General features: G+C 45.6%; 1 protein-coding gene across 1 annotated transcript; it reads left to right on the top strand.

Annotated features, from left to right (window-relative positions):
• The first annotated feature begins 370 nt into the window (after positions 1–370).
• Positions 371–2089, top strand: METTL18 (methyltransferase like 18). The gene has a single exon (XM_038758299.1). It carries the CDS (start codon positions 645–647, stop codon positions 1782–1784), a length of 1140 nt encoding a protein of 379 aa, XP_038614227.1. The 5' UTR covers positions 371–644; the 3' UTR covers positions 1785–2089.
• Positions 2090–23111: the final 21022 nt, after the last annotated feature.

Raw genomic sequence — 23111 nt, 5'->3', positions numbered from 1 at the left:
ATGGGACTGGGAGTTCGTGGACCCAGGTTCTAATTCTGACTCTGCCACAGGGTGACCTTGGGCAAATCACCACTCTGTGCCTCAGTTTCCTCATCTGTAATATGAGAATTTACTACCTCTTCTTCCTAGTTGGACTGTGAGCCTCATGTGGGATAGAAACTGCCCTATCTTGTATCTACCCCAGTGCTTAGTCCAGTGCTTGGCACATAATAAGCGTTTAGCAATTCCATGATTATTATTTCTATAGCACTAGTTTCTTTAAAGAACACAAGATTCTTTAAAATCCCAACCTCCACTTTGTAGGAGAACTGGCTCTCCCCTAATCCGGGTAGCTGAATTGAAACATTCTGGTTTTGATACAAAAAAAAAACACAAATTTTGTTTCCCTTTCTGTACAGCCAAATTGAAAAACAATCTCGAAAGAGCATATGGATGTGAGATCTCCAAAGCAGCGGATTTATAACTGTTGCCTGCAAGGAAGCAGCTGAAGAAAATAGCACTGATTGTGGCAGTATCACAAATAAGGACACGAGGCAGAGCTTCTCAAGAACATCTTTGGGGGAATGCAAAAAGCTCTTTAAAGACCGCAGGAAATTGTGTGTGTGAATATCAGGGAAGAGGGACTGGCTGCTTCTTACGCGAAAATGGCTTTTCAGTTTAACTTCACCATAGAAGGAGACCCAGAAGATGAACCAACAATCTTTAGAGGTGAGGCTTCGAGGCCGGACTCTGGAAGAGGTCTAGCAGCCTTGGAGGGTCAAAAAGGATTGCTGAAGTCCAGAATGCGCCCGTCAGATAAGCGTGGGGGGCCACAGGAGTCTTTGCCTGCATCTAAATCAAGACTAGAAATGACTGTAGACCGGGATAGCTCTCAAAATAATGCTGACGAAAATGCAGGGGGTTTGGATCTCAGAGAAAAGCCGTCCTGTTTTAGCAATGCTAAAGAACATGAAATTCCCAAAGATTTAAAGGGAGTTTTAGAAAATAAAGTGGTGGAAGACGTATTGGGCCTCCGCTCTATTAATATGTCAACTGTGGACTTGGCGTTATCAAAAGTTAGCTCCTGTGGAGAAGACACAGTATCCAGAAGTCTTTCTTCCCATTCGGATCTGATAACAGGGGTCTATGAAGGGGGCTTAAAAATCTGGGAGTGTACCTTTGACCTCCTGGCTTTTCTAGCTGATGCTGAGGTGCCGTTTGTTGGGAAAAGGGTGTTAGACCTTGGCTGTGGAGCGGGGTTGTTGGGCATCACTGCATTAAAGGGAAAAGCAGGAGAAGTTCACTTTCAAGACTACAACAGTGCTGTGATTAATGAGCTAACCATCCCCAACGTAGTAGCTAACTGCGCTTTTGACTGCCGAGCCGGTGAGGTCGAGGAACCTGAGCAGAAGAGACGCAAGGCCTCCAACCCGCCGCCCGAACTTTTGGGGAGGTGCCGCTTCTTTTCTGGGGAATGGCTTGAATTTTCCAAACTCATGCTCGGCGGCGAAAAACCGCACGGGAGCTACGACGTCATTCTCACGTCGGAGACCATCTACAATCCGGATTATTACGGCGCCCTGCACGACGCGCTGGCTACGCTGCTGAGTGAAAATGGGCGGGTGTTGGTAGCAAGCAAAGCACATTACTTTGGTGTGGGAGGAGGAGTTCACCTATTTGAGAAGTTCGTGGAAGAAAGGAACGTATTCAAGATTAGGACTCTCAAGCTAATTGACGAAGGACTAAAAAGGTTTTTAATTGAGATGAGCTTTAAGCCTCTCGGTCGCTGTCCACCCTCACCATAAGTATCTAGTTGAATGGTGGTGGCTAATAATAATAATAATAATACTGGCATTTGTTAAGCGCTTACTATGTGCAAAGCACTGTTCTAAGCGCTGATAATAGATACGTGTTTGACGATCAAGGACCTCGTCTATCTCCTGGCACCTGTTCTGAAACTAACGGTGTGTTTATGATTGTTCCTTTCTTTAATGCAAACAACTGTAAGATGTTGTGGGCAGGGAATGTGTTTATTGTTGTATTGCACTCTCCCAAGTGCTTAGTACAGTGCTATGCGCACAGTAAGCGCTCAATAAATGACTGAATGAATGAACTGTTTGGTCCTTGGAGAGGAGTGTGAAAAAGGGAGAGTGAGGAGGTGTTGAACCTGAACTCAGCTGTATCCACAGGCTGTTTCTCCTCACTGGGTTTGACCCTCTCCACCATCAGAAGGCAGTATGGCCTAATGGGAAGAGCCCGGGCGTGGGAGGCAGAGGACCTGGGTTCAGATCCCGACTCCGCCACATACCTGCTCTGTGACCTTGGGCAACTCACTTATAAAAATATTTAATTTCTCTTAAATTAGGGATATGGGGAGGAGCCTGAGGTGGGAAATTGCTAGATAGGGGAGAAAATGGAGTTGGTTCAGTGCGGGTAGAACCCATGCATATTTTGTGGTCCAAAGTGAGTTTCTGCAATCTTAAGAGATTTTTCCAAATGATTTTTTCACCTTGCTTTACTTGCTAGAAGCAACATGGCTCAGTGGAAAGAGCCCGGGCTTGCAAGTCAGAGGTCGTGGGTTTTAATCCCAGCTCTGCCACTTGTCAGCTGTGTGACTTTGGGCAAGTCACTTAACTTCTCTGGGCCTGTTACCCCATCTGTAAAATGGGGATTAAGACTGTGAGGCCCCACGTGGTACCACCTGATCACCTTGTATCCCCCCCAGTGCTTAGAACAGTACTTTGTACATACTAAGCGCTTAACAAATACCATCATTATTTTTATTGTTGTTATTATTAGAAAGCGGTTCAGCCCATTTGCGAGGCTAGGGAAGTGAGTCTCTCTCATCAACAGGGGATCCCATCGAACATGTATAATATTCTCAAAACCACATTTGGTTTCCTTGTCATTAGAATCTTCTCTTTCAGCAGCTGTTTTCAGATGTCCATATAACAAAACAAAATACATCGTCCACCCCTGCATCCCTATAGTGTTTGGTGAGGCTGGGTATTTCATCATGCTTCCTGGAATAAGGGTAATTGGGGGAAATAGCTATTTCTATTGGTGGTCCATAAGCACAGTCAAAGAACTAGGTTCTTGGCCATCTTGAGTAAGGTTTCGAGACTGGGGGATCGGTGAGCTTACCACAAGCCTCCCCAGAGCAAAACACTTAACTAAGCACTTGACTGGGTTTCCTAGTCAGCCGTCACCCACAACCACGATTACGGTCCCTCGGGCCTGTCCCCCCGGAGTCCCTCCCCCATAACTGAACGGTCGAGTGGGAGCCCTTTCTCCTCTCAACAGCCCATTGGTGGGACCAGGGAGACTCTCACTGACTGAAGTCCCACCAATCCATCAATCAATCATATTTACTGAGCACTTACTGTGTGCAGAGCACTGTACTAAGCGCTTGGGACGTACAAGTTGGCAACATATAGAGACAGTCCCTACCCAACGGTGGGCTCACAGTCTAAAATAACGGGCTTCCCAGATCGGACACCACCAATGCCTGATTGGACTTCGGGAAATCCTGAATTCTTCGTTCACATTGCCCAACCCCTCCACCCACTCTCCCCTCCCGTCAGCATGGAGTTTTCAAAAACCCGCTTTGACTCACTCCCTAGAGGAAAAGATCAAAATATGGAACGTCCTTCCATATTACCCACCACACCTTTTCATCCCAGCTCTTGTTTATCCCTTCAACACTCCATTTTGTCCTATCTTAACTCCAGCTTGAATTAAGCCATGGTGATCTGACTGGATTCTTCCTGTAAGTGGAAGAAAGCTGTCACACTACAGATCTTTGTGGTGTGTTTTAGGTGAATCATCATATGTAGCTCACTGTGGGCAGGGACTGTTGTCTGTTTATTGTTGAACTGAACTCTCCCAAGCACTTATTAGAGTGCTTTTCCCAAAGTAAGCGCTCAATAAATACAATTGAATGAATGAATGTGTCATTTGTTAAGAGCTTACTATGTGCCAAGCACCGTATTAAGCACCAGGGTAGATATAAGATAATCACAGTCTAAGGAGGGAGAACAGGTATTGAATCCCCTTTTTGTAGATGAGGGAACTGAGGCACAGAGAAGTGAAGTGACTTACCCAAAGTCACATAGCAGACAGGTGGTGGAGCTGGGATTAGAATCCAGGTCCTTCTAGTAATTGTGGGATTTGTTGAGTTTTTACTACGTGCCAGGCACTCGTCTAAGCACTGGGGTGGATACAAGCAAATTGGGTTGGACCCAATCCCTGTCCCAAATAGGGCTCACCATCTTAATCCTCATTTTACAGATGAGGTAACTGAGGCACAGAGAAGTGAAGTGATTTGCTCAACATCACACAACCTCTGTGTTCCAACCACGGAATTTGGGTCTCCTACCATGACCTCCACACCCTACCTTTGTTCTCTTTCCCCTTGTCTCCATGACTGTATCTAACTCTCCGTTACTTCACCTGTGGTAACACCCCCCCCCCTCCAGTCACTTGTTCTCCAGACCTGGGTCCCCAATTTCTTCTCTCTGTTCTCCTCTCCTCACATCTTTTGGTGTGAAGACACCACCTACTCCATACAATATTCAGAGCTCTCCTTGGGGGTGGAAAAAGGCAGCCTAGCTCCCTTTCGAGGAAGCCTGTAAGCTCATTGTGGGCAGGGAATGTGTCTGTTAGATTGTTATATTGTGCTCGCCCAAGCACTTAAATAATTCTGACTGATTGATAGCTAGGGAGCACACTTTCTGATCCTTAAGGAAGTAGAACTGGATAGCGCCCTCAGCTCCTCCCTGGCTTCCTATAAACAATCCATTCCTGATTCACCACCTCTTGAAAGAATGGCAAAAGAGGGGCTCATTACTCAACTTCATACTTCTCGGAATGGGCAGCTTGGCTTTCTTCCCACCAAGAAGCATAAACACACCCGCTGCCCATATCCTCTGCCTAAAGTTGAAAGGAGGACAGAAAACTCACCCTGTTGATCAAAGCCCCCAGTCACCAGCTTCACAGAGACAATAATTGTGGTACTTGTTAGGCGCTTCCTATGTGCCAAGAACTGGACTAAGCCCTGCGGTAGATCCAACATAGATCAGATGCAATCCCTTTCCCACCTGGCACTCACTGTGGAAGGGGAAGGGATGATGGGTGCTGAACCTCCATCTTACAGATGAGGAAGCAGAGGCTCAGAGAAGTTAAGTGATTTGCCCAAGGTCACCCAGCAGACAAGTGGAGGAGCCGGAATAGGAACCCAGGTCCTCTGACTCTCGGGCCTGGGCTCTTTCTATTACACCAAGCTGCTTCTCGGAGGTGTGGGAAGTGAGGCCACTGAGGATGGAGACTTGGTTTAGATTTGAGGAGAAGAAATGTGGAGTCTAAAAGTCCATACAACCCTTCGAGACTTCCTTACTGTAAAAATGATTCCCTACATCTAACCCACGAAGAACTTCCAGAGTTCCTGAATCCTTTTCCTGATTCCGGTAGGTTTACGTTCTTCCTTGCCCAAGACAAGAACCCAGACCCCCTCCCTCCTAGTCCCACACTCTCATGACAGCCCACTGCCTCTGTAGCACCTAGTACTTTATCATTTCTCCTTATAACGCGGAGTATTTTTTTATGGTATGTGTTAAGCTCTGTACTAAGCACTGGGGTGGAGACAAGCTGATCAGGTTGGACACAGTCCCTGTCCCACATAGGGCTTACAGTCTTACTCCCCATTTTCCAGATGAGGTAATTGAGGCCCAGAGAAGTGAAATGACTTGCTCAAGGTCACGCGGCAGACAAGTGGCAGAGCCGGAATTAGAACCCATGACCTTCTGACCCCCAGGCCCGGGCTTTCTCCACTACGCCAGAGTTCCTGGGCCAAAAGGAGTTTACAGTCTACAGGGAGAGATAGTCATTAAAATCAGTTAATCCGGGAAGACGGCCCCAATGTCGCCCCACACAATGTGACCTTACAATGCCCCATTGGCTACTAGGTCATCCTCTTGGCTCACCTCCCAGCCTCCTGCCTCTCCCCACCCCAGTCCCTACTTCACTCTGCTGCCTGGATCACTTTTCTACAAAAATATTCAGTTCACATTTCCCTACTCCTCAAGAACCTCCAGGGGTTGCCCAACCACCTCCACATCGAACAGAAACTCCTTACAGTTGGCTTTAAAGTACTCAATCCCCTTGCCCTCTCCTCAGCTCGCTACTCTCCTACTACAACCCAGCTCCGTATCAAACAGAAACTCCTTACAGTTGGCTTTAAAGTACTCAATCCCTTTACCCTCTCCTCAGCTCACTACTCTCCTACTACAACCCAGCCCACACGCTTCACTCCTCTAATGCCGATCTACAACACTTCAATCTCGTCTATTACAACCTCTCGCCCACAGGATCGTTCTCCCTCTTCATATCCAACAGACAATTATTCTCCCTACCTTCAAAGCTTTACTGAAGGAACACCTCCTCCAAGAGCCTTCTGTGACTAAGCCCTCATTTCCCTTTCTCCTACTACCTTCTGTGTCACCCTGATTTGCTCCTTTTATTCAACGCCCCCTCCCCACCCAACCTCAGCCCCATAGCAGTTACGTACACCTCTGTGATTTATTGATTTCTATTAATGTCTGTCTCCCCCTCTAGACTGTAAGCTCGTTGTGGGGAGGGAATGTTTCTGTTACATGGTTATACTGTACTCTCCCAAGTGCTGAGTACAATGCAGTGCACACCATAAGCGCTCAGCAAATACAACTGATTGATTAATGTCACAAATCACATGGGGGTCATCCCACAAAATCCATGAGTCCCACTTAAGCAGGGGAGGTAACAACAGTCCTGTACCTGGAATATCGGGGGAGGAGTTGACCCACCTAGTGCTGTTGTGACATACTACGGCCCTTCTGCTCTGTCTGTCAATGCTGGGTGAGGAGAAATAATGCAACCCTGCCTGATTCTCCCATTTGCCAACAAAACCCAGATTTCATACAGCTTCCCCAAGCCCACACCAAAAACACCCAGCTGAGAGGTGGCTATGAAACCCAAGGTCTTCTGACCCTGGGACCTCTTCAGGGACTCTCCCCTCTCCCCTATGGATGATACCCTTTACTGAGTTTCCTCTCAAGGTGATTCTTTCCTGTTTTGGATGTCAGGAAAAAGAGGAAACTTCTGTTAGGGTTAGCATTATCTGGAGGAACAGCTTTGGGGAAAGAGTCATTTATTGTGGAAAAGCTTCACTCCACCATTTAATACACCACATTCTCATTAATTGAAGAGCATGCCAGCCTTTTATTACCACCATGCTCTCTCTATTCCCTTTCTATTTCCAGATTCTATGGAGCTAATTGCAATAACCCTGCCTTAATTTTCTTCCCTGGTCCCTTGTGAAGTGTTTTCTGTTTCCTGTTGATTGGGATTTACTTGCCATGTGTAATAATGTTCAATGAGGAGGGTTGATTGCCTTTTGCTTCTGAGTACAATACCGTGGGGAAATAGTTTCTAGGGAGAATGACCTTGATTTCTCTGCTGCTTTGAATGTCATTTCCTTTCCTGTAATAGCCACCCTGACAACTCTTTTCAAAGAATGTTAGATCGCAAAACATTATTTTAAAATACACCCATACATCCTGAAGCATCATAGGAAAGCTAGAGCTACGGTCATTTTAAATAAAATAAGTAAGTAAGGCCTAAACATAATATGCTATACCTTCACAAATCCGGAATCCTTAGGGCCTAAGCACCTTCCAGATTTTTGAGGCACAAGGTAAATTTACGGCTATCTCTCAAATAACAATTTACATAGCAAATGTGGGACCTTGGGTAGTCTGTATATGAAAATAATACTACTGCCTTTGCTTTGTTGAAGAAATTGTCTTTCAAAGTTAATGATGATTTTACTTTTCATGGCCCTGCAGATCAGTCAGGGACAGCACAACTTACAGTGAATTTTTGAAAGCCAGATTGATGAGATTATATTCCCTTCTGTGTCACCTTGATTTGCTCCCTAATTCACCCCCTCCCTCACCCTCAAAGCCCTCATGTACAAATCCATAATTTATTTATTTATATTAATGTCTGTCACCCCTCTAGACTGGAAACTTGTTGTGAGCAGGGAATGTGTCTACCAACTCTGCTGTTTTGTACTTTGTCAAGCGCTGAGTACAGTGCTCTGCACACAGTAAGTGTTCAATAAAGTTACTTTTAAAAGTTATACCCTTTATGACTAAGCAGACTTGTTGGTGCAGATACAAAACTGAAAATTAAATTCTGTCATGGAAGATCCCAGTGGGGCAAAAATAATAATAATGATAATAATAATTGTGATATTTGTTGAACACTTACTAAGTAGCACATAGAGAAGCAGCATGGCTCAGTGGAAAGAGCACAGGCTTTGGAGTCAGAGGCCATGGGTTCAAATCCTGGCTCTGCCAACTGTCAGCCGTGTGACTTTGGGCAAGTCACTTAACTTCTCTGTGCCTCAGTTACCTCATCTGTAAAATGGGGGTTAAGGCTGTGAGCCCCCCCATGGGACAACCTGATCATCTTGTAACCTCCCCAGTGCTTAGAACAGTGCAAAGCAAATACCATTATTATTATTATTATTAAGTATTGTACTAAGTTCTGGCATAGACACAATATATGCAGATAAACCCCTATCCCTGTCCCACATGGGACTCTCAGTCTAGCAGGTGGGAGGAACATACTGAATTCCCATTTTGCAGTTGAGGTGACTGAGGCCCAGAGAAGTGAAATGACTTGCCCTAGGTCACGCAGCAGACAAGTGGGGGAGCTGGGATTAGAACCCAAGACCTCCAACTCCCAGGCCCGTGCTCTTTCCACTTAGCCTCTTCCCATTTTTCCTAGAGGGCCCCTGAGGCCCACAGAGGTCAGGCGACTCATCTAAAGGCTCACGAGTCAGTGGCGAAGAGGAAACCAGAAACCTGCCATCCTCTGCCCACTGAATCGCACCATCTTCTACCCAACCCAACTCCCACCATCCATTTCTAAACCATAGATTAGCAGGCCCCAATCAACCAATCAATCAATCAATCGTATTTATTGAGCGCTTACTGTGTGCACAGCACTGTACTAAGCGCTTGGGAAGTACAAGTCGGCAACACATAGAGACGGTCCCTACCCAACAGTGGGCTCACAATCTAGAAGGGGGAGACAGAGAACAAAACCAAACATACTAACAAAATAAAATAAATAGAATAGGGCCCGCCCCCACGCAACACCCGAACACACCGTCACTTACCCACGCTCTCTCCTTCTCGCTAACAAACATTTCGAGGCACACCGGAGGGCCCACTGTAAGGGCCCACCGTAAGGGCCATGGGGCCAATTGCAGGAGTATAACAGAAGCTGTGTCACTCTCAGGTGCCAGCTTCTGAACAAAGGTCTTGTTTTCCTCAAGTGGGTTAGAGGCAATATAGAGCCCCCATGGCACCTTTCTTAAGTGCAACTAGAAATTGCTGGGGTCCAAGACCCAGCAACAAGTCACCTAGAGAAGCAGTGTGGCTCAGTGGAAAGAGCCTGGACTTTGGAGTCAGAGGTCATGGGCTCGAATCCCGGCTCTGCCACGTCTGCTGTGTGACCTTGGGCAAGTCACTTAACTTCTCTGAGCCTCAGTTACCTCATCTGTAAAATGGGGATTAAGACTCTGAGCCCCCGTGGGACAACCTGATCACCTTGTATCCCCCCACAGCGCTTAGAACAGTGCTTTGCACATAGTAAGCGCTTAACAAGCACCATCATTAAATTAAATTAGGTCACTTGCCCGAATCCCTGACATCGCTTGTTTTGCTTTGAGGTTGAGGTAGCCAAAGGCAGTTAGTCATTAGAAAACACGAAAAGTGAAACCAATGGGTTTTTAAGACAGGTGGTTGAATAAAATGGGGGTTAGTTTCCATCTTGTAAACTCATTTTAGGTTCTGGTAACAGAACGTTTCAGATATTTCCTGTGGGCTGTGTGGGAGAGCTTCCAAGAATTGATGTGGCCCAGTGGAAAGAGCATGGGACTGGGAATCAGGAGACCTGGGTTCTAATCCTGTCTCTGCCATTTGCCTACTCAAGTGGCAAGTCACTTTGTTTCTCTGTGCCTCAGTTTCCTCATCTGCAAAATGGGGTTTCAAGACTTGTTCTCCCTCCTACTTAGACTGGAAGCCCCATGTGGACAAAGATTGTATCCGGCCTGATTAACTTAAATCTACCTCAGCGCTTAGAACAGTGCTTGATATAGCGGGGCTTGGTGGATAGAGCACGGGCCTGAGGGTCAGAAATACCTGGACTCTAATCTTGGCACGACCACTTGTCTGCTGTATGACCATGGGCAAGTCACTTCAATTCTCTGTGCCTCAGTTCTCTTATCTGTAAAATGGGGATTAAGACTGTGAGCCTTATGTGGGACATGGACTGTGTCCAACTCGATTATCTTGAATCTACCCCAGCACTTAGAACGGTACCTGCCACATAGTAAACGCTTAACAAATGCCACAATTCTTATTATAATTGTTGTTGTAATTATTATGACTAATAAGCACTTAGCAAGTACCATAAAAAGTTAAAAACCGGCACAAAATAAGAGCTTAATAAATACCACTATTACTATTATTGTTATTAGTATCATTAACTATAGTAGAGCTTGCACTACAAGAAAAAAGGTGTTGGGAAAGTAAAAATCTCAAGTGCAATGAAAAATGAGGAGGAAAGAGTTAAACACAGGAAGACTTGTTATGAAAAGAAGCAGTCTTCAAAAGCAAGAGGTTTGCAATCCCAGAAGATCAAAACACAGCCTAAAATATAAGCGGGACATCGTGGCCAAGTTTGCCTGGGGGAAGCATATTTTTCCGAAGAAAAATTTTGCCGAGGAAAAATCAATTTCTAGCCCCGAATCAGCCATTGCAACAAGTCAGCCCTTGGAGGGGTGGCCCTCTGCAGACAACAGTGACGGTTTCCTAGCCACTCGGCAAGTGGTCTTTAGAGTCTGTCCTTCCCTTGAAGTCTCATGCCAACCCACCCACCCCCGTGATGGGCATGCTGCATTTCAGGCTCTATCTTGGCCGCTTTGTCTGTTCTCTTACCTTATTGGGGTGCCTGGGGTTGGCAGCAAGGCTGGCAGAGGGTGGAGGCGATGGGCAGTGGAGAGGAGAAGCCTTGTTCTTTCCAGCCCAGACAACGAGAGAACCGGCAAGGTAGGGGGCAGGGGGAACTGCATCTGTTCTTTTCCTGGTGGGGGAAAAAAAATGGGGAGGGGTTTAACAAAATGGGCTTTGCTGAGGGGGGCTTTCCTGGTCCATGTGTGGGGCTACAGAGCTAAACAGAAAATTCTTACAGATACTTTCAGATGAGAAGGAAAAAAAAGATCCGCACCTCCTGGCAGCAGCCATCAATCAGATAGAATACTGGACCAATAACAATGATAATAATACTCGTTGAACCCTGACTATATGCCAAGTACTGTACCAAGTGCTGAGGTAAAATACAAGAAAATCAGGTTGGATACACTCCTTGTCCCACCTGGGGCTCGCAGCCTAAATAGGAGGGAGTATGATTTAATCCCCATTTTCAGCTGAGGAAACGGAGGCACGGAGAAGTGAAGTGACTTGCTCAAGGTCACCCAGCAGGGACGTAGCAGACTTGGGATTAGAATAGGTTCTTCTGATCCCCAGGCCTGGGCTCTTTCAGCTAGGCCATGCGGCTTCCCAAGGAAGCACCCAATCACAAAGGGAAAACCTGCTGTGGGCAGGAAATGTGTCTTTCAACTCTACTGGCATTGTTTTCTCCCAAGCGCTTAGAACAGTGCTCTGCATAAGGTAAACTCTCAATAAATACTATTGATTGATTGACTGACAGAAACAAAAAATCCCAAATTCTATGAGTAGGATCTCAACCAAATGGATTTCAGTCGTTCCTTGCTGACTTGTAACAGGTGGTAGCAGGCTAAAAATGTGTGGGCTCTTCAGAAGGACATGAATTCATAATGGCACCATATTCTGTGGAGTACAGTGGAACAAGCATTTGGACTTTTTCATTCATTCAATCATTCAACTGTATTTGAGCGCTTACACTGTGTAAAGCACTGTAGTAAGCACTTAGGAGAATACAACAACAAACACATTCTGTGCCTACAACAAGCTCACAGTCTAGAGGGATTTTTTTGTGGGAGGGGAGCCATGGGACAAGCATTAGTTGGGAAGGCAGGAAAGGGAGAGAAGAGTCAGGAGCAGAAAGAGAGCTTCTTGAAATTTACAAGGCGCCTCGCCTGCAGTTCGTCCTGGGATTGATGTTGCTCTCACTTCAAATTAATGACAATCATTCCATCACAGCTCAGCATTTTCTCTAATGTTTTTTGGTGGGTGGGGGGTTGGCTACTTGTTTATGTTGGTGCCACTCTTCCATTTTCTTCCAGCACTCATTAAAAAAAATTATTTTAAGGCTTCAGACTCAGGGACTCTAAGCTATTAAGCACCTTATGGGGAGCGATCATGACTACCAACTCTACTGCAATGTACTCTCCCTAGCTCTTAGTGCCATGCCCTGCACAGAGTAAACACTCAATACCATCGATTGACTGATTGGGAAAGACTGTTCATCACTGTAGACAATACCACTACCCTCCCTATCTCACAAGTCTGTAACCTTGGCATTGTTCTCGACTGATCTCCCTCATTCAACCCACATATTCAGTGTCACCATCTTGTTGGTTCTATCTTCACAACATAGCTAAAATCCACCCTGACCTCTCCACCCAAACTGCTTCCATGCTGATTCAAGCACTTATCCAATCCTGATTTGACTCCTGCATTTGCTTCCTTGCTAACCTCCCAGCCTCCTGTTTCTCCCCACTCCAGGCCATAATTCACTCTGCTGCATGGATCAGTTTTTCTAAAAAAAACTTTGGGTCCATCTCTCCCCACTCCTCAAGAACCTGCAATGGTTGCCAATCCAACTCATCAAACAGAAAGTCCTTACCATTGGCTTTAAAGCATGCAATCAGCCCCTCTCCTACCTTACTTCGCTGATCTCCTGCTACAGCCCAACCTGCACACTTTGCTCCTCTAGTGCCAGTTTACTCACTGTGCCTCAATCTCATCTCACCATGGACTCCTTTCCCACATCCTCCCTCAAACCTGGAAGTCCCTCCCCCTCCATATACCCCATACCACCACTCTCTCCCCCTTCAAAGCCCTATTAAGGTCACATCTCCTCCAAGAAGCCTTCCCCTAGTAAGCCCCCTTTTCCCTGGCTCCCTCTCCCTTCTGCATCATGTATGCCCTTTGGATCCATGCCCTTTGGGCAGTTGATATTCCTCCCACCCACAACCCTGCAGCATTTATGCATGTATATTTAAATTATATATTATAAATGATTTAATGGCATGAATGTCTGTCTCCCCATCAAGACTGTAAACTCATAATGGGCAGGGAACATGTCTGCCAACTTTGTTTTATTGGAATAATAATAATAACAGCATTTATTAAGCACTTACTATGTGCAAAGCACCATTCTAAGCGCTGGGGAGGTTACAAGGTGATCCAGTTGTCCCATGGGGGGCTCACAGTCTTCATCCCCATTTTACAGATGAGGGAACTGAGGCCCAGAGAAGTTAAGTGACTTGCCCAAAGTCACACAGCTAAACAATTGGCAGAGCAGGAATTTGAACCCATGATCTCTGACTCCAAAGCCCGTGCTCTTTCCACTGAGCCATGCTGTGCTTAGTAAAATGCTCCGCACACAGTAAGTGCTTAGTAAATACCACTGATGATCAATTAATCAATCAATCAATCATATTTACTGAGAGCTTACTGTGTGCAGAACAGCACTGTACTAAGCGACTGGGAGAGTACAATATAACAGAGGTGGTAGACACAAATATAATAATAGTAATTGTGGTATTTGTTAAGCACTTAGTGTGTACCAGGCACTCTACTAAGCACTGGGGTGGATACAAGCAAATTGGGTTGGACACAGTCCCTTTCCCACTTCTGGCTCACAGTCTCAATCCCCATTTTACAGATGAGGTAACTGAGGCACAGAGAAGTGAAGTGACTTGCCCAAGGTCACACAGCAAAGTGGCAGAGCCAGGATTAGAAACCACGACCTTCTGACTCCCAGTTCTGCGAATTAAAGGGTACAAATCTAAGTGCAAGGGTGACACAGAAGGGAGAGAGAGTAGGAGAAATGAGGACTTAAGGAGATGTGATTTTTAAAGGCTTTGAAGGTGGGGAGAGTGGATGTTGGATATGAAAGGCGAGTGCTAGACAAGGGGAAGGACATGGGCAAGGGATCATAGGAAGGATAGACCCAATTGAGATTTGCGTGACTTCAATTTTATAAATAACATAATGTACAATTTAAATAGTTTTAAAGCATTACTAAGACTCTTGCCGGAATTACTCACTTTAAAATGACTCCTTAAAGAAGTTTTAAAAGTCAGGGATAGGCAACCTAAATTTATTTGCATATGCAAAAAGCTTTCCTGTAACTTTGACTAAAAGATAGAAAAAACTCTCCTCGTAAATCTTCCCCGAATTGAATCTGACAAAATCTAAGGATTGGGAGCCAAAGGAAAATCATTGCGTGGCTTTCCTATTATCTGAAGATGAAGCTGATAGAGAGGCAGCCCCCTCCTTTTCTTCCCTCCCATCCCCTTCCCAAGAGGATTTCACATCCTCCCTCAGTGACCCATTCCATTGTTTAACCACTCTGGCTGTCAGGAAATCGCTTCTGAACAGCTCACCTAAATCCCTTCTGCTTCAGTATAAAACTATTCCCTCTTACTGTCCTCAGAGGAGAGGGAGAGCAGTTAATTAACTACCATCTTCTTTAAAGCAATCCTTTGTATTTGTGGGAGACAGTTCAGAGACACTGGGGTTACTGGCATACCTTCTTCTATATCCTCTCTAAATTCTCCCTTCCCTTTTGAAATTGTGCGGCAGTCTCAACTAGACCCAGGTCTCTTACCCTCTCTGATTGTAAGATTACTCTAAGCTTAGATTGTAGCGGAGAGGATTTGCGATAAAAACAAGGAAGAGATGGGGGACAACTGATTAAACACTGAGGAGGGCCCCATACCGAGACTGATTTGGTCAATACTGTCTGGAGGCAGAGTACTGGATTCACTGACTTTTGATCTCAACTCCTCTACAACCATGACCCTCTATCTGATCCCACATTTTCGATCAATCATTTAGATTTATTGAGCATTTACTGTGTGCAGAGCACTGCACTAAGTGCTTGGGAGAGTGCAGTGTAACAGAATCGGTAGCCACATTCCCTGCCCACAGCGAGTTTACAGTCCAGAGGGGGTGTTGATGGAGAACTCAGACATCTAGTCTTTGGGCAAGGCATTCTGAAGAATGATTTCAACACTCTTTTATTGCTCCTCAGGTCCTTAAGTTCAAGATGTGTTAGAAATCTGACAGAAATCTGGAAACATATTACCATGAGAAGCAGCATGGCTTAGTGGAAAGAGTCCGGGCTTGGGAGTCAGGGGTCGCAGGTTCTAATCCCGGCTCCACACTTATCAGCTGTGTGACTTTGGGCAAGACACTTCACTTCTCTGTGCCTCAGTTACCTCCTCTGTAAAATGGGGATAAAGACTGTGAGCCCGACGTGGGACAACCTGATTACCTTGCATCTACCCCAGTGCTTAGAACAGTGCTTGGCACATAGTAAGCGCTTAGCCAATACCACCATTATTATTATTATCCTTCTCACCCACATCCTAAGGAAACCAAGAAAACCTTGCTTTTTTATAATTCTGTAGTAGTGCACTCTGCACATAGTAAGCTCTCAATAAATAGAACTGAATGAATGAAAGCCCTCACAAGGCTAGTTATCAATCAATCAATCATATTTATTGAGCGCTTACTGTGTGCAGAGTACTGTACTAAGCGCTTGGGAAGTACAAGTTGGCAACATATAGAGACAGTCCCTACCCAACAGTGGGCTCACAGTCTAAAAGGGCTCACAGTCTAAAAGTTATGTTTTCTTGCTTTTGATTTCACTGTCTCCAGTCTCTCCTCTCTTCAGTCCATCCCTCACTCCGCTGCCAGGGTCATTCTTCTAAAACGTCCTTCTGCACATTCATTCATTCATTCAATCATATTTATTGAGCGCTTACTGTGTGCAGATCACTGTACTAAGCGCTTAGGAAGTACAAGTTGGCAACATATAGAGACGGTCCCTACCCAACAGTGGGCTCACAGTCTAGAAGGGGGAGATAGAGAACAAAACAAAACATATTAACCAAATAAAATAAATAGAATAAATATGTACAAATAAAATAAATAGAGTAATAAATACATACAAACATATATACATATATACAGGTGCTGTGGGGAGGGATACAGGTGCTGTGGGGAGCACCCATATCCCCCCATTGCTTGAAAACCTCAAATGGTTACCCATTCCTCTCTGCATTAAGCCAAAAGTCCTTTCCACTGGGTTTAAGTCACTCAATCAGCTCTTTCCCCCCAGCAGCATTGCCAAGTGGAGCATGGGTCTGAGTGTCAGGAGGACCCGGGTTCTAATCCCAGTTTTGCCATTTGTTTGCTGTGTGTGACCTTGGGAAAAAAGCCCTTCGCTTCTCTGTGACTCAGCTACCTCATCTACAGAATGGGGATTAAGACCATGAAGCCCTATGTGGGACATAGACTGTGTCCAACCTGATTAGTTTGTAGCTACCCCAGAACCCAGTATAGTGCCTGGCACATAGTAAGCATTTAACAAATAACGTTTTAAAAAATAAATACCACTGATTGCTTGCTTGCTTGATAGTCAAAATAGCCTGATTTCTATGCACAGAGTCCAGCCCACAGGGTAGGGCCAGCTCCCCCCAATCCCACCCCATTCCCAAAAGCTGGTTCCATTTTGATCCAGATCCCAAAGTGGATTTTCAACCTAGAGGAACCTGCTCTGGTCCTTAGGGATCCAAGGGAGTCGGACCTACATCTTTCATCGTACGATGAACTAGGGAAGTTGTTTCTGAAATCAATCCCGGGATCCTGGTATTTTCTAACCTGTGAACTCATTATGGGCAGGGAAATTGTCTGCTAATTCTTTTGTCCCAAGTGCTCACTACAATTCTCTGCCCATAGTAAGTGCTCAATAACTACCATTGGTGTATTGATTGATTTTTTTGAAGCTTCTCTCTGGCTTCTTCATCTAATCTTTCCCTCTAGACTGGAAGCTCCTTGTAGGCAGGGAAAGTGTCTACCAACTGTGGTGTATTGCATTCATCCAAGTGCTTAGCACAGTGCTCTGCAACAGTGAAGGCTCAATAAATACCACTGATGGACTGATTGACCGCAAAATGACCTGAGGTAGGGGTTGGGTCCAATCTGCCTCAGTGTCGTTAACATTGAGAATGACCAAGAGCTAAACTTGAGCTTGCCTTGACCCCAGTCCACAGTCCTGGACGTCAGAAACGTCTATCAAGGTCATCAGAGATGTGGACAAGAAGACCGGGATAAAATTCCAAGTCACCTCATATAGTTCTCATGGAGACAGGAATTCTGTTTGGTCAGGATGGGAAAGCAAAATGACCCCCACCCCCTTCCTGTTTGTCTCCTACTTTTCCCAGAACCAAGAAACTCTTTTGTTTTAGAGGAGCTGTGCCTGAGGATCTATTTCCCCATCTGTACACCCAAATACTAAGAATTCCTGGAATTTTTTTACTGGGTTTTCAGAACAGGGTCTCTGCCATTTGCCTTTTAAGGTTAAGAGCTTTGTTTTAATAAAATCCACACTTAGAATGAGAAGTGTAAAGCCTAAATAGATGCTTTTAGAGAGACTAAAAGTAGACTTGGTTAATGTGACTAGAAAACATTCTTGACCACTTTGAGAGAATTCTCAGAGTTGCACCACCTGCCAATTTAACCTAAAGATAAAAACTTTCAATTCCAGTTTTATTGATTGGATTGATTTTTTGGTGGAACTAAATACTTCTCAAATATAAATTTCAGGCTCCTTAAGGGCAGGGTTCATGTCTACTAATTCTATTGCACTCTCTCAGGTACTTAGTGCAGCCATTGGATTCATTCATTCAATCATACTTATTGAGCGTTACTGTGTGCAGAGCACAGTACTAAGCGCTTGGGAGAGTACAATACAACAATAAACAGACACATTTCCTGCCCGCAAAGGGCTTACAGTCCAGAGGGGGGGAGACAAACATCAGTACAAATAAATACATTACAGATATGACCATAAGTGCTGTGGGGCCACGCTGAAGGGAGTGGGAGAAGAGGAAAGGGGGTGCTTAATTTGGGAAGGCCTCCTGGAGGAGATGTGCCTTCAATAAGGCTCTGAAGTCGGGGAAAGTAACTGCCTGTCTGATCTGAGGAGGGAGAGTGTTCCAGGCCAGAGGTAGAACTGCTTCACTGAACATTCAAAATACATTACAACTGTGGTATTTGTTAAGCACATACTGTGTGTCAAGCACTGCACTAAGCCTGGGGAAGATACAAGACGATCAGGTCCCACATAGGGCTCACAGTCTAAGTAGGAGGGAGTAGGATTTAATCCCCACGTTGCAAATGACAGCAGTAAGGCAGAAAAGTTAAGTGACTTGGTCAAGGTCATGCAGCAGACAAGTGGCAGGGCGAGAATTAGAACCCAAATCTTCTGACTCCCACGCCCGGGCTCAGGGATGGGAACTGAAGAGAAGAACTTGTCATGGCTGCCCATCTTGAAAGACAAAATTGTATGAGGATGAGTTTGACAGAGTGAGGGGAAGTACCAGAGGAATCTTCCTCATAAAAAGTGAAAGCTTGAGATTTAGAAATTTAAGCTTGCAAGATAATCTTAAGTAAATAAATGTAATTCTGCAGGCTTGAGGGAGCTTTTCTAAAGTTGAAAAAATGAAGAGGTTTTCTTTTCTTATTACATACTATAGCACTAGAATTAAGTCCAATTCCTGTCCTCATTAGGAGGATGAGATCCACTAGGCCACGCTATTTCTGCATTATGCATTGATATTGCCCAAAGTAGCCTTATGCCTTTGAGAAGCAGCGTGGTCTAGGCCCTGGAAGTCAGAAGGACCTGGGTTCTAATCCAGCCTTTGCCACTTGTCTACTATATGACTCTGGGCAAGTCACTTAACTTCTCTGTGCCTCAGTTACCGCATGTGTAAAATGGGGATTAAGACTGTGAGCCCAACATGGGACGTGGACTGTGTCCAAACTGATTAGCTTGTATCTACCCCAGAACTTAGCCCAGTGCATAAGTAAGCACTTAACACATACCATTAAAAAAATCCATTATTAGCAATACCCCGTATTCCATCTTTAAAAATGGCCTTCAAGATCAATAATCCTATGATTTATAGGATGGGAAAAATTCCCTGAGCAACAAAAAGCAAGTTCCTAATTGGTAGGGGTAGAATATCAATGTGATTGGCCCGTGAGCCTCAGTTTCCCTTTCTGCAAAAGAGGAGAGAAAATCCCGGGTTTGTTCTTCCACGTCATTCTGAGGCCTCACTTGTTTTTGTAACGGGGTCCCAAGGTCCATAATCAGGGGCAAACTACCCAAGGTCAAGGGACTCTGTTATTTCTGCCATTCTTCAAATTTCCCCATGAGAAATCAAATTGAGGAAACTCCATTCTCTCCATGACAGGAAAGGATCACAAAGATAACCCCAGCTGTACAAAAACCCCAAACGGTGAGCCAAGCTAGCCTTACATCTTGCTCCAAGTTGGCAAAATTCACAGAGATGAAAGAACCGAAAAGCTGAGGTTTGAGAAGTGTTTTCCTCTGTGGGGTTTCTCTTGACCTCCCCGTGCCTCCTAGGGAGAAGGGGCCCCTTGTTCTTGGCTCATGTTATATCTAACTCCCTGACCTAGGTAAGCACAGGCTAGATTTCTCAGGTGCCTGTCAGGAGCTTTGACAACAACTCCCTAGAGGCTCCTCTACTTTAGGCTGTCAATCATCTCTGCCTCCTGCTCTCTGTCAAAAGGAAACTTTATTTTTATGGTAATTGTGAAGCGCTGGCTATGTACTAGGCACTGAACTAAGAGCTGAGGTAAATACAAGCTTATCAGATTGGACCCAGTCCACGTCCCACATGAGGCTCATAGTCTTAAGTCCCATTTTACAGATGAGGTACCTGAAGCACAGAGAAGTGAAGTGACATACCCAAGGTCACACAGCAGACAAGTGGAGGAGCCAGGATTAGAACGCGAGGTCTTTCTGATTCCCCAGCCTGTGCTCTATCCACTAGGCCACACAGCTTCTTGGTCCAGAAGTGGAAGGAGGACTGAGGTTGGTCCGCCATTCTCGATGGGAGACGTCTTCATCACACCTGCAGAGAAAGTGACTTTCCCAGCCTGATCCATAATTTTGCCAGGGATATTCTTGGATTGTGCCAGGGAAGCTGTGGGTCCCTACTGTTGGGCAGATGGCTGAGTTCAGGAAGAAGAATGCATAGGAAGCCTCCCCATCCACCCTCCCTGGGGGCATAGAGGGGTTCAGTGCTGGGGAGGGAGACAAAAGGATGACAAACAGAGCGAAGTGGAAAGAGCCCGGGCCTGGGGGTCAGAGGATCTGGGTTCTAGTCCCAGCTCTGCTAGTAATAGTAATAATAGTAATAATTTGTTAAGCACTTACTATGTGCCAAGCACTGTTCTAAATGCCGGGATAGATACAAGGTGATCAGGTTGTCCCAAGTGGGGCTTACAGTCTTAATCCCCATTTTACAGATGAGGTAACTGAGTGGGCACAGAGAAGTTAAGTCACATAACTGACAAGTGGTGGAGCCAGGATTAGAACCCACGACCTCTGACTCCCAAGCCCGGGCTCTTTCCACTGAGCCACGCTGCTTCTTACCTGCTGTGTGACCTTGGGCAAGTTGTTTAACTTCAATGCCCGTTCTCCCTCCTACTTAGAATGTGAGACCCTTGTGGGACCTGATGATCTTCTATCTGCCCTTGAGTACAGTGCTCTGCATGTACTAAACCCTTAACAGATACCATCATTATTCTTATTTTATTATTATTATTAATAAAGGGTGGAGTGCGGGACCTCAGAACGGGCTGCTAACAATAGTAGCTCCAGGCTTTCTGATAGCAGCGGTAACCGCTCTCGTTCGGTCAACCCAAGGCCAGCCAACCCAACTGGTCTTTCTCAACCAGGCCCCGACTCCAGACTCCAGTGGTTCGATCCGCAACTCTGGGCGGGCACCCGCGGGTTGAGTAAAGCATGGGAAATGCCCTCTGCCACCAATTTTAGACTGTGAGCCCACTGTTGGGTAGGGACTGTCTCTATATGTTGCCAATTTGTACTTCCCAAGCGCTTAGTACAGTGCTCTGCACATGGTAAGCGCTCAATAAATACGATTGATGATTCAGTGCACATCACTTCTCGCTTCCTGCATCCCACAAGCCTTTGATTCAGGGAGAGGATCCCTGTCCCTCCACTGCCCCGCCTCGGTCACCCAACCGCGGGCTCGGGCTGCCGGGCTCAACGGGCAGCTCTCCCAATCAATCAATCAATCAATCCCACCCCTCCCCGCCGCACCCCGCCTCTAGCATTTCATCACCACAACAATGTGCCATGTTTAGACTGCTTGGGCTTCCGGGCCATTGCACAAGATGGCAGCTCTCGCAACGGATTCCCCATTCTTCAGGGCAAGCAAAGGACGGCTTGCACTGCGGAAGTGTGAAAGTACACAAGATTTTGAAAATCTGGCAAAGGACCGGCTAGTGGGAATGAGACGACTAAAGCGCTTTGTTTATTTCCACGCTGTGACGTCATTTTGTGTCACAGCAAAATGTTAATTTAGGAACTCCTTCCAAGAAAATCTGTTTTTTTATGGTATTTGTTAAGTGCTTACTCTGTGTCCAACAATGTTCTAAGCACTGAGGTAGACACACGCCAATTAGGTCAGACAGTCCCTGTCCCTCATGGGGCTCACAGTCTAAGTAGGAGGGAGAACAGATATTGAATCCCCATTTTATAGTTGAGGAAACTGAGGCACAGAGAAGTGACTTGTGCAAGGTCACCCAGCAAGCAATTGGCAGGGCTGGAATTAGAACCCATGCCCTCTGATTTCCAGAACCATGCTTTTTCCACTAGGCCATGCTGCTTTTCATAATTTTCACATGATTTCCCTGTATTTAAGCTTATTTAATAACCTGTATTTCAGTGCGTTGAATTTAGAATAATAGAGGCTGGAGCATCTGGGGAAAAATCACACCATGAAGACTCCACCCTCATCAATCAGTCAATCAATCAATGGTATTTATTAAGCAGAACACTGTAATAACAATAATAATAAAGATGATGATGGTATTTGTTAAGCGCTTACTATGTGCCAAGCACTGTTCTAAGCACTGGGGTAGCTACAAGGTAATCAGGTTGTCCCATGAGGGGCTCACAGACTTAATCCCCATTCTACAGATGAGGGAACTGAGGCACAGAGAAGTTAAGTGACTTGCTCAAAGTCAGCTGTGTGGCTGACGTGGCGGAGCCAGGATTAGAATCCATGACCCCTGACTCCCGAGCCCGTGCTGTTTCCACTAAGCCACGCTGCTTCTCCTGTACTACACACTTCAGAGAGTACAGTACAACAGAGTTGGTAGGCACGTTCCCTGCTTACAATCTTCCTTTTCGATGGCTGCAAGTGGGAGGTGCATAATGCAATGTGTCTGTTTATTGTTGTGTTGTACTCTCCCAAGCATTTAGTACAATGCTGTGCACACAGTAAGTGCTCAATAAATATGACTGACTGACTGACTGAATGAGTCCTAAATTGAGCATGCCCTGAACATGCCCCGGAGTGGATGTGGTGTCCAGATTGTATATTTCCTTTTGCAGTTTCTCGGGGCTTCCCTTTCCCTGTGTCCACCTCCTGCAGTTACCCAAGATGGTCACTGATGGCCTTCACAGCTTCTTGGCACCCAGAAGCTCTAAGAAGCTTATGACAGCACAGGTTTTATGCCAAGCACGCAGCAAAAAAAATATTGGCATCATAGGCATCACTTTGAGGGGGTCCACCCAAGCCTCCTGGACCTAAAGTATTTCTCTAGGGGGACCCCTGACGCCCCCGCCTTTCTCCAAGCTGGTACAGATACCCAACCAGAAAGAAGTAGCATGGCCTAGTGGACAGAGCACGGGCCTGGGAATCAGAGGGTCATGGGTTCTAATCCCGGCCCCTACAATTA

The sequence above is a fragment of the Tachyglossus aculeatus genome, chromosome 16, assembly GCF_015852505.1.
Source record: "Tachyglossus aculeatus isolate mTacAcu1 chromosome 16, mTacAcu1.pri, whole genome shotgun sequence".
Classification (NCBI taxonomy): Eukaryota; Metazoa; Chordata; class Mammalia; order Monotremata; family Tachyglossidae; genus Tachyglossus; species Tachyglossus aculeatus.
Note: the sequence above shows the minus strand (reverse complement) of the source record. Positions and strands in the feature narration are given on the sequence as shown.

Excerpts from the sequence above, each read along its gene's own strand:
- METTL18 (XM_038758299.1), top strand. The coding sequence starts at position 645 with ATGGCTTTTCAGTTTAACTTCACCATAGAAGGAGACCCAGAAGATGAA.